We start from the raw sequence: 25,208 nt of genomic DNA, 5'->3' as shown, positions 1-25,208 counted from the left end.
CTTACATTCATCTATGTCCTGAAAACCAGACTTGGGCCCTTAATGTGTGAAGCGAGTTCCCAGACCACAGGACGGTCGTCATCAGGACCCACAGGCTTCTCAAGAAGGCGCTCTGCAGAGGCTTCCAGACCTCACTGTCCTCTCTGAGCGTCTGGGCAGATGGGGCATTCCACCGTGTCCCCACACTCCTGCACTCCAGCTCCAGAGATTTCAGGGCCCCCCTTCTGGGGAACGTTTCTGGGAAGAGCTGTGAGGGCACTAAAGAGCAGCCCTGAGGGCAGAGAAAGTCACTTCCCACTCAAGTGCCTTGAGGCAGGACTGCTTCTGCCCAGGAAAACTGCTGCCTGGTCAGCGTGGCCACACCAGAGGATCTCTGGACACTCTTAGCAACTCAAGGGGCCTTAATTCTAGCATTTACTCCTCATCCATGCCCAAGATGGAAGCCTAACTCCAGAGCTGTCAGAGATACCCCTGATTCCCAGGAAAGGAACTGAGACTGAGAGTAGGGAAGCACTGGCATTATATCGAAGGAGCAGAGCCCCTTAAAGTACCTAGTGCTAATGTGAAGAAAACAACAGAACTTAAAGAGACATAAGAAAGATTTGAATCATGCAAATAAATACCTAGATGAGAAGACTAAATATGGTAACATATTGATTTTTCCAAACTAATTCTCATGCTTACCACACCCCCAGTGAAAATACCAATGGTCTAGAGACAGAGAGTAGAGTAGCAGTTCCCTGTGTCTGAGGGTGGGGACAGGGGCTGAGTGAAAAAGGGCATGAAGGATCTTTTGGAGGTGATGGAAGTTTTCTAAAACTGGATTGTGGTGACGGTTGCACACTCTGAATTGTGCATACCTCTGAGTTGTGTACATTGAATTAAATGCTTAAAATGGGAGTTTTATGGTATAGAAACTGTATCTTAATAAAGCTATTTAAAAATACATATAAAAATATAAAAACAAATATATATTAGCAGGTTTTATTATATGACTTTCTGCACCGCAAATCTCCCTTCAGTTTTTCATAAAAAGATCTAATGGGCTTTATGATCTTGTTAAAAACAACTCTTCACTTAAAAAAAGAAATGCGGTTTTAACAGAAGGCAAATATAAAGTATAAACTTTCTTTTTTAATGACATCTAGGAGTTTAGAGAATTTCAAACAACAATTCTGAAGTTTTCCTAGAAGAATAAACAAGGGAGAATAGTGAAGAAAAATTTTCAGGGAAGTATAAGAAAAGAACTTGTCCTGCCACACTTTAAAGTTTCAATAATTAATATGAGATTATCCTGTTATAAGAGTCAACAAACAAATAAATGGATTATAATAGATTTATATGTAGGAATTAAAATAGGCTCTATTGCATGTAAAAAATAAGTATATAAAGAAATAATCACAAACTAATAGGTAAGAGCTGAAAATTCTACAAATAATAATGGGGGAAATCATCTACTTATTAATAAAAAATCAAGCTAGAGGCTGATGCTGTACTACAGAACCAAATAAATTCCAGATTAACTCAAAGGTCAGATGAAAGAATTCAAACAACAGAAAACAGAAAAAAACCAAATTAATATTTAGCTAATCTTAGGATGAGAGTGGAAATCACAAACTATATAGAAGAAATGATTAAAATATTCATTTAATCATTATCATACTATAACAGCCATTAAAAATGAAGCACTTCAAAGAATTTTTAGAAACCATGAAAATATGCTCATGAATTAATGAGAAGTAAAGAAGGTGGGACATAAAACTGAATAAGAGTAAGAACACAAATAAAATTTTTTTAAAAACTACTATACATATTGTGGAATTATAACCCATACCAAACTCTGAAATCTCTTCTATAACTAATTGTTGTGCTGTGCTTTGAAATTTATTGCTTTTGTGTATATATGTTATTTTTCACAAAAAAGTGATGATAAAAATATATATTCCTTCTAGACTCCAATGTTATGGAGCAGCTAGAAGGAAAAATGTGAGAGGATGGTATAGCTCATGACAAACTCTGGGATCTGTCCTGTAACTACTTGTTGAAGAGTGCTTCCAAAACCATCGCTTTTTACTTCCTTTGCTTTGCATATATGTTATATTATACAGTAAAAAAGTTTAAAAAAAAATTACACATACACATAAAAAAGACACACCAGGATGTCCCATCATCTCTGGAATGGTGTTCTCTCCAGACGATAAAATTGTAGGTGAACTTTTACTTTCTCCTCTGAATTTTTAGGAGTTTCGCTCTATTTTCTACTATGATTGCATGTTACTTTTGTAATCAGAAGAATGTTTAGTGTTTCTTTTTAAGATTTGGCAGGATGAGAAGATGAAACACTTGAAATTCGGCCTCTAAATAGCAGCAGCTGCTGCAAGATATACATAGCTGTTAAATGCATTTTCCACACGTGGGGCATACTTCCCATTTCCGGCAGGACAGCACTCTCGGCCCCGCTGCCCACCCCTTCCCGGGGGTCCTGCGGCCAGACTCGGGGACCACCTGGTCACTTCCTGAGGGAGCGACTGGGGGCTGGCCGGGGCAACCCTACAGCGAGGCCCTGCGGCCGCAGAGGGGACAGGCTCAGGGGCCCCCCAGACCCACCCAGGGCTCCCTGACCGCCCGAGGGGCCAGGCTCGGGACCTGGCTCAAAGAGCCTGCATGGAGGTGTCTACACTGCTGCCCACTCCGAAGGCCTCTGGACCACATGCGGCCACCTCGCACCCGGGGCTGGACCGTTTCCTCTGCTCATTCGGGAAACCAAGTGCTCTCTCCGCTCTCCTGCTCCTGGGACGCATCCTCTGCCCTGGGCCCTGCGTGCAGCCCCAATCAGCTGTCCCCGCAAGCTTCCCAAGGAACAGCCCCTCCTGTGCCCCACCCACGCGGAGTGCTGCTGTCACCCTCCCCCGTCCATCCCCAGGACCCACGGATCTGGCCTCTTCCACCCCAAGAGAAAGTCTCAAAGTGAGAAAACGGTCTCCACTTAGGGTGCCAGATTCAGAAAAAGACCAGCAGGACACCCGGTTAAGCCTGGATTTCAGATAGGCAGTGAGTAACTCAGTACAGCACGTCCCGTGCATCTGATCTGCTCTCACCCCACTCCTGAAACACTTTTTCCTTCTGTTCCTCAGAACAAACGCTGACTTCCTGGTGCCCTGTGGGTGGCGCCCGTGGGGGCCTCTCAGTCTCACCCCTTCCTCCCCACCCCGTCAGACCCTGACTCTTTGAAGTGTGGACACCACTGCCCTGTGTCCTCACAGAACATGTCCACGTTGGCGACCTGCTTTCCAGGAAACGACGGTACTGTTGTCCCAATAAGACGCCTTTCCTCCGCCTCCGACCGTGGCATTTCTCACGCCTCTACCTTTTTTTTTTTTTGGTTCTTCATTTGATCCAGGCCCTGTGCTAAGTATCCTGACTCTCGCAGGTGTTCCTATTTCCATTTTACCACTGGCCCAGGATCCCCCAGGATCAGGCAGCTGCGAGCACAGGGCCGCCCGGCTTCAAAATCTTCCCTAAACCCAGACTAAATCTGACTCTCCTGGGAGCCTGGTAGTTTTTTAACCGGAGCGAGCGTGCAGGCTGCAAAGCGCCACGTTCCCGCAGATGCACGGCCCAGGTGCCCGCAGACAACCATCCCGCCGGCCCCTCCCGGGGATTGCTCTGTCCCCCACCTCCAGCAGCCCCTGGGCCTGAGCTCCCCCTCTCAGGACAGAGGGTCAGAGCGGGCTGCACTGCCACAGGCCTGGCATCTGTAGCCTGGCCGGGTCGGTGTCCGCCTGTGGTCCCTGCTCCGGCTGGCACTCCAGTCCCTCCCACCTCTTCCATAAATAGCCCCCTGCTCGTGGCTGCCGAGCCGCTGTAGCAAGAGTTTCCATGAGGTCAGCTTCCCGGTGCGACCTCCAGGCACCTGGCACCCGCACTTACCTCCACTGGGGTTCCGCGGCCTGCCTGCCCCTGCAGGGGGCTGTCCCGAGTGCTGTGTCTCTGCCGGGCAGGGGGTGTCGGCACGAGGGCAGGGGCCTGGGGTGGGGCATGCTCTAAGTCCGGGGCCCCTGAGTCTGGAGTGTGACTCCTGGCAGATGTGGGCGCACAGGTGGTGGGGGGCTCCCCTTTGGGTTTTGGAGCGGCAAATCTCTTCCTGTTGAAGGGTCCAGCGGGCTGTGGGGCCAGGCCCAGCATGGGCTGGCTGGGGGCAGCAGGCCCTCTCTCACCTGCAGCCTTGCCGGACGTCTCCCCGGGTGCCCTGCCACCTGGGGCCCCTGCGCCCTCCTCCTGAGGCAGGGCCGCCTGGGCGTTCTCCAGATACAAGTCCCTCAGGGAGAAACACACCTCCTGGCCGGGACCTGAGATTGGGGCAGGGGCAGGGGTTAGGACAGGAGTTGGGGCAGGGGCGGGAGCCAGGGCAGGGGCTGGGACCTGGGCAGGGGTAGGGGTTCTGGCCGGGGCAGGGGCTGGGACCAGGGCCTGGGCAGGGATTGGGGAAGGGGCAGGGACAGAGACAGGGGTGGGGGCTGGGGTAGGGGCCCGGGCAGGGGCCGGGACTCTGGCAGGGGCCGGGACTCGGGCAGGGGCAGGGGCCAGGACAGGGGTTGTGGCAGGGGCAGGGGTTGTGGCGGGGGCAGGGGCCTGGGCAGGGGCAGGGGCTTGGGCAGGGGCGGGGGACCGGGCAAGGGCAGGGGCCCGGGCAGGGGTTATGGCAGGAGCAGGGGCAGGGTCCCGGGCATCCTGAGCCTTGTCTGGGGCGCCCACAGAGGACGCTGGCTTCTTGGTGGCATCCACTCCCGAGGAGCCAGGACCCCGCACAGCCCTGCCTCTGGGCCACGCCTGGACCTGCTTCGTGTCCACAGGCCCCTGCGTCCCACGTGAGTCAGGCTTGTTGGAAGCGGGGACAGAGTTTTCAGAGTGCTGGCCTGGAGCCACCTTCTCTGGCTCCGGCTTCCGCAGATCTTGCTTCCGCCCCTCATCTTTCTTTTTCTTCTTGACCCCAGACTCCTTTCTGGGGGCAGTCTGGGCCCCCAGCTCTATGGCCTCACAGATGTATGTCAACAAGCCACGCTCGCCATTCTCCCCATCCTCGGGGGCAGCCTCCCCGTTGGTGGTCACCTCCCCAGTGACCAGGCCTGGGCACTGCGCGGGCTCCGTGGCGCCCTCCGGCCAAGCTGGGCTCCGGTCCTCGGCCTCCCTAGGAGCGCCCAAGGCCGTGGGCACCTGCGCCCCACTCAGACGGCGCTTCCTCTGGAAGCGGTCCGGGCTGAGCTGGCGCAGGGGGTCGGCGGCCGCGGTAGCCTCCTTCCCCTGCTTCCAGCTCTGCTCCATCTCACGCAGCTTGGCCGCCGCCTTGCGCTTCAGCCTGGCGAACCAGCGCTGGTGGATCTTGAACTCGGTCATGGTGCCCACCTCCAGGACGCCCGAGCAGGACACGATGCCCTTGGTGTTCTGGGCGGAAGCCTGGTAGATGGCCGCGTCCTCCTCTTGACACCTAGAGGCAGGAGCATGAAGTGCTGCGCACCCCCCACCCCTGGGACCCCCTCCCCGCCTGGGGCCTCAGGGCACCCTCGCGGGGCTGAGGAAGCTGAGCCGTGAGGCCTGGGGACCCAGCCAGGGCCACGCAGTCCCCATAGAGGGGGGACCAGCCGAGAGAGTGCCCTGAGAAGCAGGTGACCCACAGAGTCCTCAGTGAAGTCAGGGTGACACAGTAGCTTTTCTCGGCAGCTGACCTCATGGAAAATGTTTCCAGGGTGAGGATCTCCTCTGGCTGCGCCCAGCGCCCTGACAGCCAGAGCTTCTCCCCACCCCAGCCTTAGGAGATCTGGGCGCTGGCCAGCAAACGTGGCCCAGCACACAGCTCGGGACACAGCCCAGTCCGCGGCACAACCCCACCTGCACCGGCCTGGCAGCTCCAGGTGGCTGAAGAGACCCGGTTTCTGGGGTCAGGACTTGCAGGAGGACAAAGGGGGAGCTGTGTGTGCCCCTCACCTGTAGAGCTGCAGCGTGTGGCGGTTGCCCTGGTGTGTGATCTTGTATTTGGGCAAACCACAGTAGCGGTCGAGTTCTGTGTCGTCCTTGTACCAGGTCACCTCCGGCTCCGGGTAGCCTGAGGAAGAAGCAGGAGACGGACTGTACGAAGGCCAGTTCCAAACACGGAAACAGGGAGGAGGGTGCTGGGACTTCCCGACACTCCTGAAGCAGCTGCGCCATGGTGCAGCTGACTTGTACAAGTCAGGCTATGTCAACCTTGAAAACTTTGAAACTTTTTTATTGCCCCTCAGCAGCTGGAAGGAAGGTATGGAGGGGAAAACTCCTAGCTTCCTGGAAGGAGGAAAGCACGGAGCTTCATGAAGCCTTGGCTGGTAGCAATTCGTTTCCTTCCTACAGTGGCCCGTTCCACACCCTCACCTTCAGCAGTGGCTCTGTCTTCAGTGAGGCCCTGCCATGCACATCGCCCCTGAGAGCCCTCCTGCCTTCATCCCAGGCTCCCAAACTGCACGGATTATCTGACAGCACAGCTGCAACATCCATCCAGCCTCCAGCCTCCAGCCTCCACCTGCTTACCCTCCCGTTCTTGGCAGTGAGACCTACTGAGTTGTCTGCTCAGCCCCCCTCCTCTGGGGGCTTCCAGGCCCACCCACAAAGAAGAACTTCCAGCCACTAGGTCACATGTCTGGTGGTGGACACCAATCAGCTAATCCAATCACACTCCTGACTACACTTTGGGAGTTAGCACCTGGAGACAGTCTGCCACTGCGTCTGGAAACATCACTTTGAAGGTATAGAGCAGCCATGCCCTGCACATGGACTGAGAAGCAGATGAAGCTGGTCCATAGTGAGATGGACAAATGAAGTTGATGTTCAGGGTAGAATGAGAGATGGGAGGCAGAGAAACTTGCAAATACTGACCCCATTTCTTGCTGGGCTCAGCTGTTTTCTAGGCCATAAGAATCCCCTCTATGCTTACCAATGCATGCTGCTTCATTTCCTCAACTGGTTCCAACTGATTTTCAGTACTTGTTAGAAATAAAAGACTCCTAACACACATGCTCCCAAAAAATAAATGCACACATGCTCACACATATACATTTAAACACATATATGTATACACATGCTACACGTGCATGTGACACCTGCTGATTGCCCAGGGAGTGCTAGGAAGACAGAAGCATTTGCGGCAGGGGTCTCTGCTCTCAGGGAACTCACTGCACAGTAGGAAAGATAAGACATGCCCACACAGGGCCACCACGGACCTGCCTCTCTACACATATGCCACGGTCAGCGGCTTTGATCCATTCCTGAAGCGCTTTACTCACTCTGCTTCTGAGACTCCTTCCCTTCTGGGGCTCCCCCTACATCGGGGGCCACTGTTCCCCACCTTTTCTCCCACCCTCACCACCCAGCCTGTATATGGTAAACTGCCCTAGGGCTCACCACCCAGCCCATACATGGCAAACTGCCCTAGGGCTCATGCAGGGACCATTTTCCATTCTCCATTCACTCTTACCATCTAGGAGACCTAACCCTGCCCTAGGGCTTTTAAATCCAGATGCTGACTCCCAAATTCATATCCCCAGCCCAGGCCTCCCCCAGAACTCCTGGCAGTCTTTCTCTCCTTCTTTCCCTCCCCCCTCCCTCCCCTCCCTCTCCCCTCCCCCTTCCCCTCCCCTCCCCCCTGCCTTCAGAACCCAACTGTCCTGCCACCCCACCCACCACAAGCTGGTCCTCACCACCACCATCTCATTGCCCCATCCGGGCCCCTCTTCAACCCTTTCTCAGAACAACAGCCCCCGTGTCTCTCTCAACTCCTGCACCTTGTGGTGAGGCTCCCCACCACCCTGGAGAAAGCAGCGCCCTCCCCCTCCTCAACCCAAGCTAGGCCTGCTCTCCTCACCTGCACAGCCCACCTCAACGTGCCATCGAGGGGCTGCGGGTTTATCACCCGCCCTCGGTGCCGGCCAAGGGACCCCCGCCCACAGGGACAGGGCCCTCCCCACCTTAGGAGCTGCTGTCCTGGTGAGTCCCCCAGGTGTTTGCATAGGAATAGACGAATAGGCTCTCGGTGCCCAGGAGGGAGCCACCGCCTCTGGCAGGGAATCACCAGAGGCTCTAGGGGTAAGTGCCATTTGAACTGGGCCATGAGAGACAGGCAAAAATGGGGTCAGTGTGCACTCGGGACCCCTGCCCTCGCTTCACCCAGCTAGCATCACCTACACTAATCAGATGTTTCCTTGTCTGTCCCCCAGTCAGGGCCACGTGGGCGGGAACCCTGTCTGCGAACTGCCACACCCAACACCTAAGCCAGTGCCTGGCACTTAGAGCTCCTTAGCCCACATCCGTGGGGTGAATGAGCACACGAGCGAGTCCACAAACACACAGTGGGAGCTGGGAGGGGAACACCTGGCCAGGCAAGGCAGCGGCAGAGGTGTGGGTGAGCAGCAAAGGGCATGCGGGGACTAGTGTGCAGGCGTGGGGGCAGGGCGGCGGGAGGGCAGCTGCAGTGGGCGGCCCAGTGTAAAGCGAGCCCTAAGTTTCCACCATGAGCTCAGGCCCCTGTTACATCAGCGCCAGCAGCGCCAGCACCGGCAGCCTTGCTGTCCTGTGGGATGAGCTCATCCTCCCTGCCCCAGGACCTGCCCAGCACAGCCCCACCTCCAGGCCCGTGGAGTCCAGCCAGGCCGGAGCTGGGGGCAGGGCAGTGCAACAGGCTAAGGGGCAGGTGCCGGAGCCCCCAGGCCACAGAGTTCTTGGGCATTGGGAGCAAATTTATTTGGGGAGAAAACACCTTGTCCCCTGGTGTGCCGTGTGAAAGGATTATGCACCTAGAAATGCCATGTTTTAATCCTAATCCATTTTATGGAGACAGCCTTTTCTTTTATTCCCTATTCAGCTCTGAAGTATGAAAACTTCATTAGGTTATCTCTACGGAGATGTGTCTCACCCAATTGTGGGTTTTAACTTTTAATTGGAGGGAGATGTGACCCCACCCATTTCAAGTGGGTCTTGATTAGTTTACTGGACTCCTTTAAAAGTGGAAGCATTTTGGAGAGAGCAACAGAGCCCTGACAGAGCCACGTGAAACCACTGAGCCCAGGGAGCCGAGACCTTTGGAGATGAAGATGAAACAAGCCTGGAGAGAAAGCCAGCAGACATCACCATGTTCGCCGTGTGCCTTTCCAGTGGAGAGAGAAACCCTGACCTTCATCAGTCTTTCTTGAGTGAAAGTAACCTCTTTTTGGTGCCTTAATTTGGACATTTTTATAGACTTGCTTTAATTGGGACATTTTCATGGCCTTAGAACTATAAATTTGCAACTATAAATTTGCAATTCCCTTTTAAAAGCCATTCATTTCTGGTATATTGCATTCCAGCCCTTCAAACTAGGACATCTAGACAACGGGAACCTCATTCAAAACCACACAAGCAGGGGTGTGGCCTTCACACAGCCGCTCTGCCCTGGCAGGACAGCCCTAGTGGCTAAAGCCTGTGACCTCTGCTCACAGCCAGCAGGCCTGACTCTGGACCCCAGCGTGGACACCTGCAGCCTCAGGCCAATCATTCCCAGTCTGGAGAATCTCAAATTCAATGGAAAAATAATGAATGGAACTTTACAGTTTTCAAAGAACTTTCAAATACAGAACTTCATTTGGGTGTCATGTGAAAACAGATGCTAACATTTATAAAAATTGCTCTGTTCCAGGTGCTCAACTGAGCACTTTTCATGCATTATCACACGTAATCCTCATAGACCCCTAGGAGCATGGCTTTTACTGAGCCCCAAGCTAAAGAAGAAGCAACCAGGGCTCATGAAGTGAAGGCTCCTGCCCAAGTAACCAGCAAGTCCTTCCCGTTCATCACCTGGGCAGCGCAGATATCATGATCCTCATTTTCCACAAAAGGAAAACAGGGCTTGGCAAAGTGGAGCCGTGTCCCCAGGCTCATACGATGTCACATGATGAAGCCCCAGGTTTCCTTGTCCTTTGTCCAGTGCTTTTCCCACTGGGAGTTCTGGGACCAAGATGGGAATTTTCACCCCTATTGGTCATTGTATCAGACTTATTGCTCTAGAAAAGGTTCTTGAGGAACGTGGCTCTGCCTATAGACCCAGTCCCTCTGTCCAGCTGGCCCGCTGCTGATGCTCCCTCCCTGCACACCAGTGCACACAGCAGCGTGGGCCCACGGCAGGCTGAGGCTGGCTGGGGGTGCAGCCACCATGCCGTTGGGACAGTGGCCATTGGACCAGTGGGACCCCTGGATGAGAAAGGGGCCAGGACCCAGCCAGGACCCACTCTCCTCTATGTGCCCCCCAAGTGGAGCTTCCCCTCCCGGGACACCCAGCAGGGCACCCGGTCGCTGCTCGCCCTCCGTGGGGAGGCTTGGGGCTACCGGGAAAGCACGGCCCAGGCTGCACGGAGTGAGCAGCCGGGTGTAGGGAGAAGGGGCAGGGGCAGTCCCGCCACCCCCATGGACGTGAGCCAGGACCAGCAGTGCCACCACACTCCCATCTACCATCCACTTCTCCAGGGTGACCAGACCCAACTTCCAACCCTGCCTTTCTTTTGTCCTCAGGTCCTTTTGCATTGTGCCTTCCCCACCCAGGAACTTCTCCCCTCTCCTACGGTCTACATTTTCTCCTTGCTAGTTGCAAAAGCCTTGTTTATAGTGTATCGTGGTGGTCATAGAGACCTCTTTCTTAATCTGTTACACAAAGAGCAAGTAACTTGAGATTTTTGGTGACGTGGGAGTGAGAAGGAGAGGGCAGGGTAGGTACGACAACAGACTAAGGAATGGATCTTAGAGATGGCCAGGGCCCGGGAAACCTCACAGCTTCAATCAGCATGGTTGGTGCTCCTGAGCAGAAGATGCAGCCCTGGCTGGACATCAGGAAGCAGGGTAGGGTGATGGAGGGGTAGAAGTTCGCTGTTTGGCTTGGGCTCGAAACAGGGAAAAGTTTTCTCCCAAGATGACTGGGATTCGTGACTCAATAAAACATCCAAGATTCTAAAAAGCAGAGTCACATCTGGCTTCCCCACACTGCTGTCAGAGTCCGTGGCTGCAAAGGACTAGGCAGGAAGAAAGGGAGAGCCAACCCTGATGCCCTCAGCTCTTAGGTGGTCCCGGACCCCTGCAGCCGCAGATCTCACCGAGGTGCCGAGGTTGCTGCTGAAATGAACAGACCACGTGAAAAGTGGTGAAGGTCCTGCTCTGCCACCAGAACAGCCAGGGCTCACGCTGGTCATCTGGCCAGTCTTTGCTGAGCGTCTCCATAGTGTCAGCTCCAACAGGCGAAGCGTGTCAGGTGTGCCCCCTGCCCTCCCCAATCCTACGGTGTGGGTGGAGAGATGCACGTGTAAACAGAGAGCGTGTTCCCTATGGGGGGGACGAGGGCTCTTCCTGTAAATGCTGGAGATGATCTCATGGGGCAGGGGGGGGGGTCCCTGTGGACCGGGCCTTGGAAGAGAAGACAGAATTAGCCCAGTAAGGAAGGAATGGTCTTGTAGTAAAAAAGACAGAAAACAGAATGTCTCTGTTTTCATGCCCTCTCCACTAAACTACTAAAATCCACTAAAACCACACTAAAGGAACTTAAAAAGATATGAAACCACAAGGATGGGAAGTCAAGCAAAGAGCAATAGGAGCAACGAAATTGTGAATGTTGAAAGCAGATGGACAAACAGAATCTGACTTAGCAGATCCAAGAAGCCTTAACTCTCAGAGTGGGAAAAACTGAGAATGAACCTTGACACCAGAAAATCCCCAAAAGGTATAATAACCGGCAACCAGGTCCCTCTGGAGCTGGGAGTGAAGGGAACGAGGATTGGTTAAAAGCGGCTGCCATTAGATTTCTCAATCCCTTCACCCACTCCATGCCACTGGTGCCTGCCCCCTCCCCACCAAAGGTGAGGTTTGTTATCTGAAAAGGTAAAAACAATTCGTACAAAATACATGTTTTATGCTGAGACCCCCAACCCTCTAATTCACATAGCTCCCAGAATACCTTTGCCCTCTAGGCAAGACACTGGAAGAATATTCACTAGGGAACTGGAAGAAACCAAAGAGGCTTCCTTTGGGAGGCCCCAACAGTGGCCGCCCCATTACCGTCCAGTGAAGAGCCACATTTTCAGGCCTCTCTCATTTGCTCAGAGCTTCCACTTGGCCTTTTAATCCCTTAATCATTACCCAACGGCCAAGGATTCCCAGGTAGTTGAATCATACAGGAAAGCCTGTATACGGAGGGTTAAGGACAAAAATAAATAAATAAACAAAAAAGCAAATCAGAAGAAGCACAAACTATGCAGGGAGAAGGAAAATTTTAGAAAACTATCCTCAATAGCCTCAGAAAGTGAAGAGAGGATATTACATTCATGAAAAGAACAGGGTGCTAGAGATAAGGATGAAAAAGAGCACCGGAAATTATAAAATTCAATAGAAGAGTTGAAAGATAAAATCAAGGAAATCTCCCAGAAAGTAGAGCAAAAATACAAAAGGGTAAGAAAATAAAATAATCAGTCCAGGGGAGCAGATATCCAAATAACAGGAGTTCCAGAAAAATAGAACTGAGAAAATGGGAGGAAGAAATCAACATCAAAATAGTCCTAAATTTCCTAGAAGTAAAGAACATCTATTTCTAGACAGGAAGCTTCCAAGCATGCCCTCGGCATGAAAAGAGACCCATATCAAAATACAACATTACAAAATATCAGAACGCTAGGAACAGAGAGAAAATCTTACAAGATTCCAGGTAGAAAAATTGGTCACATGCAAAGAATCAGGAATCCAATTGTCTTCCTACTCTCAATAGCAACATGGGAAGCAAGAAGATAATGGAGCAGTGTCTTCCAAATCCTGAAGGAAACTTATTTTTAGATTAAAATTCTATACCCAGTCAAACTCTTCATTAAGACAAAAGTAGAAAAAAGAGACACTTACAGGCTCATGCATTTACTTCCCACGTGCTCTTGCTAGGAAACTAACAAAACAAGAGTGTAAACCAAGAAAGGAAAATACGGAATACAAAAAATAGGAAATCCATCACAGGAGATTGGGAAAGGGAATCTACAGGATGATGATGAAGGGAGATCCTGGGATGACTAGGTGCAGAGGGAAACTAAATCAGGACAGACAGATCAAGAGCTGTCATCACAATACCCTCTGCTGTTGTACCATTTTTAAGACCTGACAAAACTACTGAAGGATGTGCTTCAATAAAACCAGGGAGTAAACCGAGAAAGACAAAGACAAAGAAAGTGAATCAAACTCAGGATAAAAACAAAGGAAAGATTCAGGATAAAAGTTGTGCATCCATACTTAGATTAGGGCAGGTCTGCTATGGGGAAGACAGGCATACACAGAGAATACCCTATTATTACCACAGCATTAAGGGCTAAGCAAATATTTCTCAATTTGTTTGTTTTTCCTTTTTCTTTTGGCAGACATGATGAACATTTGGATGGTAGGAAGTCTAAAAGGAGAGTGTACAGATTTCTAAAGAAACATACTATTGTTTTGTTTAAAGTATTTGCTTTCAATTTTGAGTCTTGAGTATGAAAATTACAATTTAATATGAAAATAAAATTCATCTGTATCTAATAAAAGAACAAAAAACTGTGCATCAAGCCTAAAAAAACCACCAGTACAAACAGAGGAACTTTAGGAAAAATAGAATAAGAAAATATTATTGGATCCTTTAATATTCATTTATGAATAATATTGTGATAGGCATAATAATTTGACTTAAGCAAAAATTATGATATTACTATATTGAGAGGGTAAGTGAGGGGAGGCCAAAAAAATGATGGTGAAACAGAGCTAATTCCTTATCTACCATAACAAAAGACAAGTGATAACATCTAAAGATTGAAGTCTCAAAAGTTAGCAATCTTCACACATTACTCAGCACGATGGAGATGAGTCCATGCCAAAAGGAACAGGTAAAAGTTTGCAACCTTGTTTCTGGGAAGATAAGGTAAGAGTGATTTATGTCCTGAAGTATAATTTGAAATCTTAAACTAAGTTAATTTAATAAAATGAAACTTGATTTTCTTTAAGAAGAAGGATTAACAGCTTTCTAGATAGAGAAAACCGCAAATGCAAAAGCATGGAGTTGTGAAAACACAGGGTTTTCCTGGGAAACTGTTGGAGCGCAACGCCCTGGGGTGCACAGGCCAGGCCAGCAGCAAGTGCTGTGGAGAAGGGTGGCAGCTCCCCTCACCGCGGGGTTCTGGCGAGCCCCCTCCCCTCCCAGGCTCCCCCTCTGTAAATGTGACTAACAATGGCGCTTACTTCACAGGGTAGATGTAAGAATTCAGTGATAATGGAAACAGAGGTCCTTGCAGAAGACCCTCTGCTGCCCACAGGCAAGGCCATTGGCACAGAGCACATTGCCAGCCGGAGCCAGAGGGTTCCGGGTGACCATGAGAACCGCATGCAGGGACCCGATGAGTAGTTGCGGTGCTGGCCGGTGTAGATGCGGCCTTCAGAACTGGGAGATGCCACAGCTGAAAACCACCTAGAGCCATCTGGTCCCAAGCCCCTCTCCGGTTTACAAAAGACACAGGCTGTCAGAGGGAACCCTGACATGGGGTCCTTGACCAATGGCCGCACAGCGGGGAGGGAGGGGCACACAAGCCAGCCCTGCAGGCGGAGCAGGTCAGGGTGCTGCAAAGGGAAGTTCTGCTGGGGGTCTCAGGAAGAGCAATGCCTGGGCCCACTTCCAGCACCGGCCCTGCTCAGCTCCTTCCATCCCAAGGAGAATCCCTCTGCTCCACAGTCCACAATGGAGGGCAGACAGATGCATCATTGTCATCATTTTAAACACGTACACAAAATTTACTACATACCAGCCACTATTTCACATGTTTTGCACATATTAACTCATTCAGTGCTCCTCCTCCTATGCAGGATTACTATTTCCACTTTAGAGGTGCCGGGGGCTCCTGGAGCCATGTGTCATATCATCTAAACGGGAGGAACCAGGACCCCAAACCAGGCAGCTGTCTGCAGTCGTGAGTACTTCGCCACCCAGACCTGATGCTCTTGAAGCCTCAAACTGTTCGACTGTCAGTTGGGGACACTAAGGGATAGGGCCTCTAAGCTCTCAGCGTGAGAACTTCTCTCTGACCTAGGCTTCCCCACTCATGCCCGTGCGCCCGAGGGTGACAATCTTACTGAGGACAGGTTTAGAAGGAGGAGGCAGCGTGTGCCCATGATGCCCCAATGGGAAGAGAGAGGGAAACGAAACTAGAGAAAAGGCCAAGAAAGCAAGTGTCCACGCTTTTGCGCACATGGCCCATCCCACGCCACGTCTATCACCACAGCCTCCTTGACCCTTGCTCTGGGCAGAGACCCTGGCGTGGAGCGCACAGACGGCCTCCTTACCTGTGACGATGCAGGTGAACCGGACATCGCTGTCCTTGGACACAGCCCTGGACTTGAGCGTGGTCTCGAATAGTGGCTGGGTCTCCTCTGTGAGCTGAGCAATGATGGAGCAGAAGGTGCTCCTAGGAAAGGCAAACAGCTATTCAGTGCAGGCCTCCTCCCCCAAATATACCACAGCCCTGCATCATCCAAGGCAGCCTAAATCTCTACCCTTGCCGTGTCCATCCATTATCCCATGGCCATGGCTACTGTGCTTGAACTCTTTGTTCAAGGAAGCCTGAGCCTCCTGGCCAAGTTGGAGAGGAATGGACTCAAAGGGCTGATGGATTCCTGGCCCAAGCCCATTGCTAGAGGTAGGCAGCCTGCCAGGAGTCAGGGTCCTGAGCATGCCAGGCTACCAGCCCAGCTTCTCCACCCTGTCAGGAGGCCTTGCTTCACCTTCCACCTTTCCATCAAGGGTAGACACACAGCATGGAGCCCTCGGCACAGCAGAGACTCCATTCATGCCAGAGAGGTAGAAGGCAGGCAGGCCTCAAGGATTCATGGGTCCCAGGATCTCAGGGGCCTACCTGCAGCAAGCAGCCATGGAAGAGATTCATCCCCCATGTCTATACCGCAGCCTCTCCTGAGCTTGGGCTAAGAAGAAAAGCTGCCTTATTTGTGAGCACAGACCAACAAGAGACAAATAAGGCAGCCAGTGCCGGAAGTCTAAACCCAAAGGTGGTTTCTAATTCCTAGGTGTATGAGACAAGAGAGCCTCAAATGAACTCTGACCCCAAGCAGGGCTATGGATCTGCAGTGGAAAGTCAGCTATGGCTATCCTGCTTCCTCACTGGATACCAGATGCTGTAGTGAAGGTGTGGCTGGCAGCTCCAGAACCAGCCAGCTGGCCTGCTAAACCACAAACAGATCCACCCCTGCAAAAGCCAGGACTCTGAGTTCCCTTGCGACTGTCCATCTCCCAGAATCTGGGGGCATCTGTGGACTTACTGAGCCCAGCACGAGCTACTCACCAGTAGTGCTCAGAGCTCACAGGCCTCTCCTTCCTGGGCACAAGAAGCAAACCACCGTGCCAAACCCTTCATGGGCCAGCAGAGACACAAGTGCATTCCCAGGCGTGAAGCTCAACCATGTAGCCAGGTTGTGTTGCACAATCTGTGCCCAGACCCTCTCCCTCCCCACCCCCTGGTGTGAGCAGCAGGGAGGGCTGTGATGGGGGAGGTGAAGGGACACAGGAGGGCCTGTGGTGAGAGAGACACATCACTCAAAGCTGCCTTTCTCTCTGCCTCGGAGAAGGGGGTCAGCCCAGGACAGGATCTACAGCCCTACAGTCTGTGGGGAGGGGGTCCACACTCAGTGTCTTGTCTCTGTGGCTATCATTCTGGACTTGAGTTTCAGGAGAAACACTGCAGCCCAGGAAGGGGGTCTGGAATCAAGGAAGACTTGAGAGTGGATGGAGGACCAGGTTTGGTCTCAGGGAGGTGATGGAAGCCTTGCCGGTGGGGCTGTGCAAAGAGGGGGGTCCCAGCACACACCCGAACACTGGAGTCGGGTCGGCAGCGGGACTTCCATAGATCTCTGCACAACACTTGCCACGAGAACTCATGTGTTGAGGAAGCTTCCTGCCTTTCCCTTCCCTCTTAAGCCACTCAGAAGTAGAGGGTCCTTCGGGACGTGGGCTGTCAACCCTCTGAATGTTCGGAACATATAAACTTCTGAAAATGTTTCTTCCTCCTCTCAAACTTCCCGATCAAAAGTTTCTAGAAGAAACTGCCATGCTCACGCCAAAAAGGACCTATTATCAATCTGCAAGTAGCGCTAACATGTTCTTATTACACCCTCCCTATGCAGTGTGAATCCTAGTGTCACCCATAAGGATGACCCTGTAGCAAATATTCATCTTTGGCTTCCAGGGATGAAGCTGTTTGGGCAAGTCTAAGAAAAGCATTTCAGCTATTGGTAAGTGAGAAACATAGAAACTTTACTTTGAGTAGATTTGCAGGGACAATGTGCTCTTGCTTGATGTTCTACAACAGGTACTGATTTTATTATTCTTTTTGAGTGGGAAGAACACTTAATCTTTACAAACCTTCCTCTCTAGGTCCTGAGTGTATATATATATATATATATATATATATATATAATGTCAGTATTTCCATCGGGAAATCATAACAGCCAAGAGGTGTGGTTAGAAGAAAGAGCTCTAGCGAGTGGTGTGGGGTGCAGCGGAAGGGTCAGGGGGAGTCACCGCGTACCCCGACATGTTCCACGAATGTCACATGGCTGCTCGTTTCCACAAGCTTCCTACCCATCCTCCCAGCCACCCAGGGGACGGATTCTGAGTGTGGAAAACCAGGGGGTCCACACGTCTGGACATGGTCTTGTTCTACCCTGACACCTGCCAATTCTCTGCCTTCATAAGGATTTCACAGCCTAAACGTGTATTGCTAAAAAATACCGGAATCGCTAGTTCTCATGATGTTCAAGGGAAACTAACTTACCTTGCTTTAAATAAACATCCTAGTCCTTTGTCTTTCAGCACCTACCATAGTCCACTTTGAATTGCCTGTGTATCTCCTCCCTTCCACCCCCTTCAGACTGCAAGCCCCCAGAACAAAGCTCCCTCAGGACTCTCCACCATCAAAGGAGTATGTCCACTGCACGTGCTAAAATGTCTGTTAATTAGACATTATAGGCAATAATTAATATCGTCTATTCAGAGGCCAGTTAGCTATTCAGAAGTCTTTCTCTGCAAAAAGAAACTGTAGCCAACTTTCCCCAAATATACTGGAGTCTGGGATAAGACCCAAGCGGTGGGAAATAGCCAGGAAATATTCCCACTGTGACCATAACAGTCAGTCCAGACAGGGGTGGAGAGCTGTCCCAGCTCAGGAGGCAAGAAACCCTGACCATATGCCAGCTCAGACCCTATGCCGGCTTTAAAGCCAATTTGAAGACTAAGCCAATGCAGGAATATGCTAACATGGTGTTCCCGAATCACAGTTTGTAGGGGTAGGGAGCAGTGAAGGGAAAGGAAAATTCAGAGAAAGAGTCAGGGGAAAACATGGTAGAAGGAAAACTTAAGGAACTGAAGAGAAGAATAAAAACGGAGAGTGGACATGGTTAGAAGGAGGTAGACATTAAGGAGTCAAATCTGGAAATGTGGTTACAAACAACATGAAAACCTAGCATGGGGAAGAGGTGGGTCACGTGACTGTTTTGTTCCCATGATGTATCTCCTATGGGCACAGAGAGATACTGCTGCAGGCATCTCAGGGAGCTCTATCCATGACTCTCTCTATTCCTGGGTGCCTACACCCCTTTCAAATGGTGCATGCAAGCATCACTCCCGGCCCTTTTGAGACCCATGCTAACAAAAGTGTACTCTGGTAATCCCGCTCATCCAGCCCTCCCTTCACCCTCTGTAGCAGTCACCCACAGGCCTCTTGCCGTCCAGACCCCAGAAAAACAGCAGTCAGAAAAATGCAATGCAATGCAATGTGCGTTTACCTTCCAGAGCTGGGGTGAGACAACCGGCTGCCTGGTAAGCTAAGCAAAAAACAGCAAATGGAATCATTAGGCTAAAAAAGCAAGGAGAGGAGGAGGTGAAATCAACAACAGTCGCACAGTATTAATCGGTCAACATCTGAGGCCCAGAGGCCTTTCTATTAAAAGGGACCAGCTGTCTTCGTTGGCCTGCTCCAGAGAGCAAGTGGCTCCACCACCAGACACCAATGTACCTGAAACCAAGGGCTCATTAAGTGCAGCAAAGACCAGGAAAATGGTTAGGCAGGAAGGAGGCCCCTGGGGGCTGCGCTTTGAGAAAGGTGTGTCCCAGGTATTCAGGGCACTGCCCCAAGATGGAGCTTAGCGCTGCCTGGCACGTTTCCCCACCTTCAGCCCATCAGCCTGGCAGCAGCTCCCACTTCAAACCTCGGCCTTCTGGGGAAGAAGAGCCCCCATTGCTGGAATCCTGTCTGGAAAGGAGGCAGGCGGCTTAGAGAACACCCACCATTATTATGTTAATGTTTGGTTAAAGAGGCCACGCAAGGCAGACCAGCTGGGGGAGTGAAGAAAAGGAGAAACAAAGCTGTTAATTCAGCACAGAGCCTGTTCTGCCTGGGGACCCAATCGCCCCTCCCTCTGGCCTGGGACTGCTGGGAACGGACACTAGCCCGGACCAGGTAGCCCAGTGAGGGGTGAGGGCTAGTGGTATGAGCCAACCTTTACCTCTCCCTCCACCTTGCCTAACACACACATCTCCAGTGGGATCTTTATGAGACCTCAGGGACCACCCACCCACACTCCAGCTGTCTCCACCGCCACAGAAGCTCTCCCTTCCCTAACATCAGTGCTGCCTTCCCAATGGCACTCAATGGCACTCCTAGTCCACGTCACTAACCACAGGAAAGCTCCACCAAGATGTCGTCTCTTTGTAACCACAAAACCGAACTCCTCTTCCCCAAACCCTGGCTTCCCTCCAGTCCTTCTGGGCCTGTAGCTATCACCAGCATTCTCTCAAACTCCTAAGCTCGAAACCTGCCACCTTGGACTCCTCCCACTCCTCCATTCCTCAAATGCAGTCAGTCAACAGTTTTTGGCCCTTCTCTCTCCCACTGTTGGGCTTCTGTCTGCATTCTCATGGTACCATCTCTGATAGTCACCACAGCTCTCTCCTCCCTAAACCCTCAGGGCACACCACTTTCCTGAACTAAATGCTACTGCCCCCCACTGCCTACTACATTGAGTCTCAACTCTTTGGGCATTTAAGGCCCTCTTTGATCAGCTAACACCCCTCCCCACCCAGGGTTCTCTCTACTTTCCAACACTCATGCTCTGCTCCAGCCATGAACACATCCATTCCTGGCCTCTGTCGCCTTCCCTTTTGTCCTCTCTGCTTGGAAAGTCTTCCTTCTTCTTTCCTTCCTCCTTCCTCCTTTCCTCCTTCCCTCCTTCCCTCCTTCCTTCCTTCCTTCCTTCCTTCTTCCCTTCCTCCCTCCCTCCCAGCTAAATTCTGCCTACCCAGCGTTAAAGTCTAGATCTTTTGTAGCCTCTGTCGCTCCCAGCACAGTTCTGGGCCTATAATGGTATTCAACAGCTGTTTTATGGAAGGAAGAGAAGGGGAAAAAAGGCAGGGAGGAAGCAGGGAGGGAAGTACTTCTTTCAAATGGGGAGGGTTTTGCTCCCCAGAAAGAGCTACTGCTCCAGAAGAGATGTAATAAAGAAAGCAAGAGTGCAGCTGCCTTTGCTCAGGGCTTTAAAAACCCTCCAAGGGCTCCATAGGCAGGAACTCATATGGCTGCAAGGCAGTGGCCAACTCCATCTTTGCCCAACCACGAACTCCCTTTTACCCTCTCATTAGACCTGAGAGATTTCTGCTTTGTTGGTCTGGATTTCTTCCCTGGGAAGGAGAGGGAGAGAGTCAGCTCTCTAATACAGAGAGGAAAATATCAGGTGACACCTGTAAGAGGACAGGGGACTGAGCTGGGATAAGTGCCCCAGTTCCACGTTCTCCGTGGCTGGTTGTGCTGCCCTGCTCCCTGACCTCACTGTCCTGCCTTCTCGAGGCCCCACCCTTACGCCTTCCCTGGGCTGTGGGAGTTACCCTGTCTTCAGGTAGGCTCAAGGCAGGGAGTGCCCCACTGGCTGCCCCAGAGAGAGTCAGAATCAGGCATCAAATGTTGAGGCATAAGGGCTTAAAGGGTTCCTAATGCCACCTTCATTTTACAGAATGGGCATTCAGGGCCCAGAGAGGGAAGGTCTTCTCACGTAAAGGTCAGAAGTAGGTCTGGGGGGAAACCAGGCCTGGCCATGGAAGCTGGGGGCTGCCCACCCTTGACTGGTTTTCCTCTATTCTGGAACATAAAAGCCTGATGATTCAGCTCCCGGAAAGCTCTAGACAACCTAAGTGACCCAAGCAGGAGGGCAGGTCACAACGCTGCCCACAGCAATTTCACAGGCTCTGCTACTGCCCGGAGCACACCTGGCCAGGGCCTCCAACGTGCGAAGGGACAGGGCCCGACAGTCATACCTGCACCCATCCAACCAGGGGTGCCTTAATCCACCCTCGGCCCCTCCCGCCTTCACAGAGGGTGTGGCATGGAGGCAGGGTGAGCTGGGACGCTGGCTGATAGTCTGGTGGGACTGTGTGCCTGCTGGACCTCTGATCCCAGTAGTCACTAGAAATATCCTTGGAAACCCCTCCAGGGCCTTGTGGGGGAGAGGAGGGCAGAGACAGTTACCCTGGCCTGAGCCTAGCCCAGCCCAGCTGTCCATCAACTTCCAAGGGCAGCCCATCCTCGCAAGGGCCCACAAGAAGGAAGCTTTGAGAGCTCCATGATGTAGACCTAAAAATGTTGGAGCAAAGAGTGAGTGAGGACAGAGCTCACCTCCTTCGGGAGCCTGGGATAGTCAGGGCTCAGCGAGGCTGGGGCTGGGGACAATTGGGGAAATCCTCAAAAGACCCTCTTCTCTGATCTCTTGGGCTCTCTCCCTTCCCCACAGGCAGACAGGCTGTAATAAGGGACCGTGGGCTGTAGGGTCATTTCCTCCAAATACAAGAGTCAAGAAGCCCCATTCACATCCTACCCTCTTTGGCCAAAGGCCCTGAGGACCTGTGGGCGTCAGTGGCCAGCTGGCACGAACAGTGAGAAACTCTGCAAGAACAAAACACAGCCCAGAGTTCTGGGCTAGAAAATACTCTTTCCCACTGCCCCTGCCCTGCCACCTCCAAACACTTGATGAAAAGAATCTCCTTTTAAAAGGGTCCCCATTTAGGTTCAATGGGGACTAAAATCAACCACTTCTGTTCCACCTCTAAATCTGAGGCTGGCACTCTCTTTTATGCTTGTCAGCTGTGGAGTAAAATCCAGCTGGGCAGCAGCACCATCTCCACTCTCCAGCCTGTGTCCTCACAACCCAGCCCCCACCCCACCCCCTACCCCCAGCCCCCAATCTTCTCCCCTCCCTTCCTTTCTCTCCAATCCTGCTGTGTCCAAGAAGGGTCCTGCTTCCACCTCCTCTACTTCTCTCTAGTATCAACAAAGGCCAGAAGCAAGAAGCAAAGCCCAGATAAAGTCACTGAGACAGCGTGGGACAAGTGTGGGGCTCCCTCAGGGAGTGTCACTGAGCACTGCAGTGAATATCCACATTTCATTCTGATTTTCCCAGAGTGGTCAGAAGGAGGGGGCATTCTCTGCTGGCAGTCAGGGCCTTGTACTGTCTGACTCAGTCACTAACACCAGCCTTCAGCCCTGCCCTAGACATGTGACACCATTTGACAAGTTTTGTGCAGAAACCGGTTCTGGTTACATCTGAACTTTTCCAACTCCAAGGTCAACAGACTCAGCCAATCCACGAGGAAGTGCCCAGACTTGGACTCAAACAATCCACGAGGAAGTGCCCAGACTTTTCCTGAATGTCCTTGATGCCTGTTTCTGTGCTGTTTTAGGAACACAGAACAAGAGGTCCCGAAACAACTTCAGTGGAGCGGCTGTTTTCCTCACAACCAGAACAGGCCAAATTCTGGGGAAAAGTACTGCTATTCCAATAGCCAAACTGTCACATTTCCTTGGAAAACAGGCTCCAGAGGTGGAGGGAAAGCTGAGCTGCCCCAGGGGGCAGGAAGTCCCTGTCTCCTTGGCAATGCAGATGTCTCTGTGCCTTTGAGCCGGTGGCCACCTGTCCGCTCTCTATCAGTGTGTGGGTCTAAGTTGGGTGAACCCCGCGCCTATAAGGTGTCTGCACCTCTTTGGCTCCTGGAAGAGGGGCGAAGGGCTCATCAGCTCTGCCCCTCCCTTGATACCCAGCCACCCCAGACTGGACAGGGCAACTGGCTCCCTCCAAGACTTGGGCTCTTAGTGTCCAGCACCCCAGGCAGGGCCGCTCAGCACCTCGCATCCCCTCCTGCACCACAAGGGTCCCGGGTACACTGCAGGAACCTTCTTTGCCCAGAGTATTTCCTCCCCGTGAACCCCCACCCTGAGTCAGGCAGCCCCTCCCGGTGGGCGCTCTCCCCTCCCTTCCAGCCAGGGAGGAATTTCAGGCAGCCTGGCCGCCTTATCGCCGACTGTGGACTGTGGAATCCCGGCCAGGGAGCGCCGGGCCGTGGGCGTGGGGAGGGGCAGTCGGGGGCGACAGGGCAAACCGCGCCTGAGGGCCCCCGACCGAGCCCCCTCCCCTGGGCGCCCCTGTGAGGCCCACCGCCAGGCGGGCCCAGGGCGGCCCTGAGCCTGTGGGCCTGCGGCCTGGCGCGCCCCCCACCGCGGGCCTCCGGGCGCCGCCCCCCACCCCGCCCGCTCCGGGCCCCCGCGCCCCCGCGCCCCCCGCGCCTCACCTGGTCTCGGGCCGCACGCTGAGCAGGTAGCTGCGACTGGCGGGGCCGGGGGTCCACACCGGCCCGTCGTCCTCGCCGTCGCCACCCAGACCCGAGCGTTCGCCCGCCCCCGACCCGCGGCTGGGGGCCCTCCGCGACCCCATGGCGCCGCCGGCCCTCCAGCCCCCGCCGCCGCCGCTCCCGCCCCGGGCCGAGCGCCCCTATTTATAGCCCCGCGGCCCGGCCGTCACCTGCTGCTGTCCCTCCCCCGGCCCCGTCGCCGACCGCGGGGAGGAGGGGCCGCCCGGCCCCGCGCGGGGCGCGACCACCGGGTTCATTCGTTCACTCACTCATTTGTTCACTCACTCATTCGTTCACTCACGCACTCACCACGGGCCTTGTAAAGCGACCCCGCTCCCTGCTGGACACGGGCGAGGGGCCGGGGGGTCGCTGAGGGGCCGGGGGGTCGCTGAGGGGCAAGGGGGGGTTCGCTGAGGGGCAGGGGGGTCGCTGAGGGGCCGGGGGGTCGCTGAGGGGCAGGGGGGGTCGCTGAGGGGCGGGGGGGTCGCTGAGGGGCCGGGGGGGTCGCTGAGGGGCAGGGGGGGTCGCTGAGGGGCCGGGGGGTCGCTGAGGGGCAGGGGGGGGTCGCTGAGGGGCCGGGGGGTCGCTGAGGGGCGAGGGGGGGTTCGCTGAGGGGCGAGGGGGGTCGCTGAGGGGCGGGGGGGGGTTCGCTGAGGGGCGGGGGGGTCGCTGAGGGGCTGGGGGGTCGCTGAGGGGCCGGGGGGTCGCTGAGGGGCCGGGGGGTCGCTGAGGGGCAGGGGGGGTCGCTGAGGGGCCGGGGGGTCGCTGAGGGGCAGGGGGGGTCGCTGAGGGGCCGGGGGGTCGCTGAGGGGCAGGGGGGGGTCGCTGAGGGGCTGGAGAGTCGCTGAGGAGCCGGGGGGGTCGCTGAGGGGCCGGGGGGTCGCTGAGGGGCAGGGGGGGTCGCTGAGGGGCTGGAGAGTCGCTGAGGAGCCGGGGGGGTCGCTGAGGGGCCGGGGGGTCGCTGAGGGGCAGGGGGGGGTCGCTGAGGGGCAGGGGGGTCGCTGAGGGGCAGGGGGGTCGCTGAGGGGCAGGGGGGGGTCGCTGAGGGGCTGGAGAGTCGCTGAGGAGCCGGGGGGGTCGCTGAGGGGCCGGGGGGGTCGCTGAGGGGCAGGGGGTGGGCGAGGGGTTGGGGTGAGGAAGCGAGGTGCCAGGGGTGGGAGTGGGGGTGAGGGGCCTGGGGTCGAGGGGCTGGGATGAGAGGCGGGGGTGGGGCGAGGGGCCGGGGGGTGGGGGTGGGGCGAGGGGCAGGGCTAGGGGGCGGGCGAGGGCCCGGGCGGGCTCCCGGAGCAAGGCGGGCGCGCCATCCTGGGAACGGAAGCGAGGAGACGCCCCGGGGCCGCGCCGCGGGGCCCCCGCTTCCTGGCGGCCTCGCAGCTCTCGGGAGCCTCCTCGCAGCTCTCCGGGGCCTCTCGCACCTCTCCGGGGCCTCCTCGCAGCTCTC

The 25,208-nt window shown here is 53.9% G+C and overlaps 1 protein-coding gene across 1 annotated transcript in view; it reads right to left on the bottom strand.

Moving 5' to 3' along the window:
- ALPK3 (alpha kinase 3) overlaps nucleotides 1-23,865 on the bottom strand; it is a 44,090-nt gene extending 20,225 nt beyond the window's left edge. The window contains exons 1-6 of the mRNA XM_077124301.1: nucleotides 23,708-23,865; nucleotides 18,883-18,921; nucleotides 15,373-15,494; nucleotides 5,983-6,100; nucleotides 4,729-5,485; nucleotides 3,931-4,422 (exon numbers count right to left, since the gene is read on the bottom strand). Coding sequence (XP_076980416.1) covers nucleotides 3,931-4,422; nucleotides 4,729-5,485; nucleotides 5,983-6,100; nucleotides 15,373-15,494; nucleotides 18,883-18,921; nucleotides 23,708-23,850 — 1,671 coding nt within the window. The 5' untranslated portion in view covers nucleotides 23,851-23,865. The remainder of the gene's footprint in view (nucleotides 1-3,930; nucleotides 4,423-4,728; nucleotides 5,486-5,982; nucleotides 6,101-15,372; nucleotides 15,495-18,882; nucleotides 18,922-23,707) is intronic.
- Between the last annotated feature and the right edge of the window lie 1,343 nt (nucleotides 23,866-25,208).

Source organism: Tamandua tetradactyla, chromosome 12 (assembly GCF_023851605.1).
Source record: "Tamandua tetradactyla isolate mTamTet1 chromosome 12, mTamTet1.pri, whole genome shotgun sequence".
Taxonomy (NCBI): Eukaryota; Metazoa; Chordata; class Mammalia; order Pilosa; family Myrmecophagidae; genus Tamandua; species Tamandua tetradactyla.
This window is presented reverse-complemented; position numbering and strand designations above follow the sequence as displayed.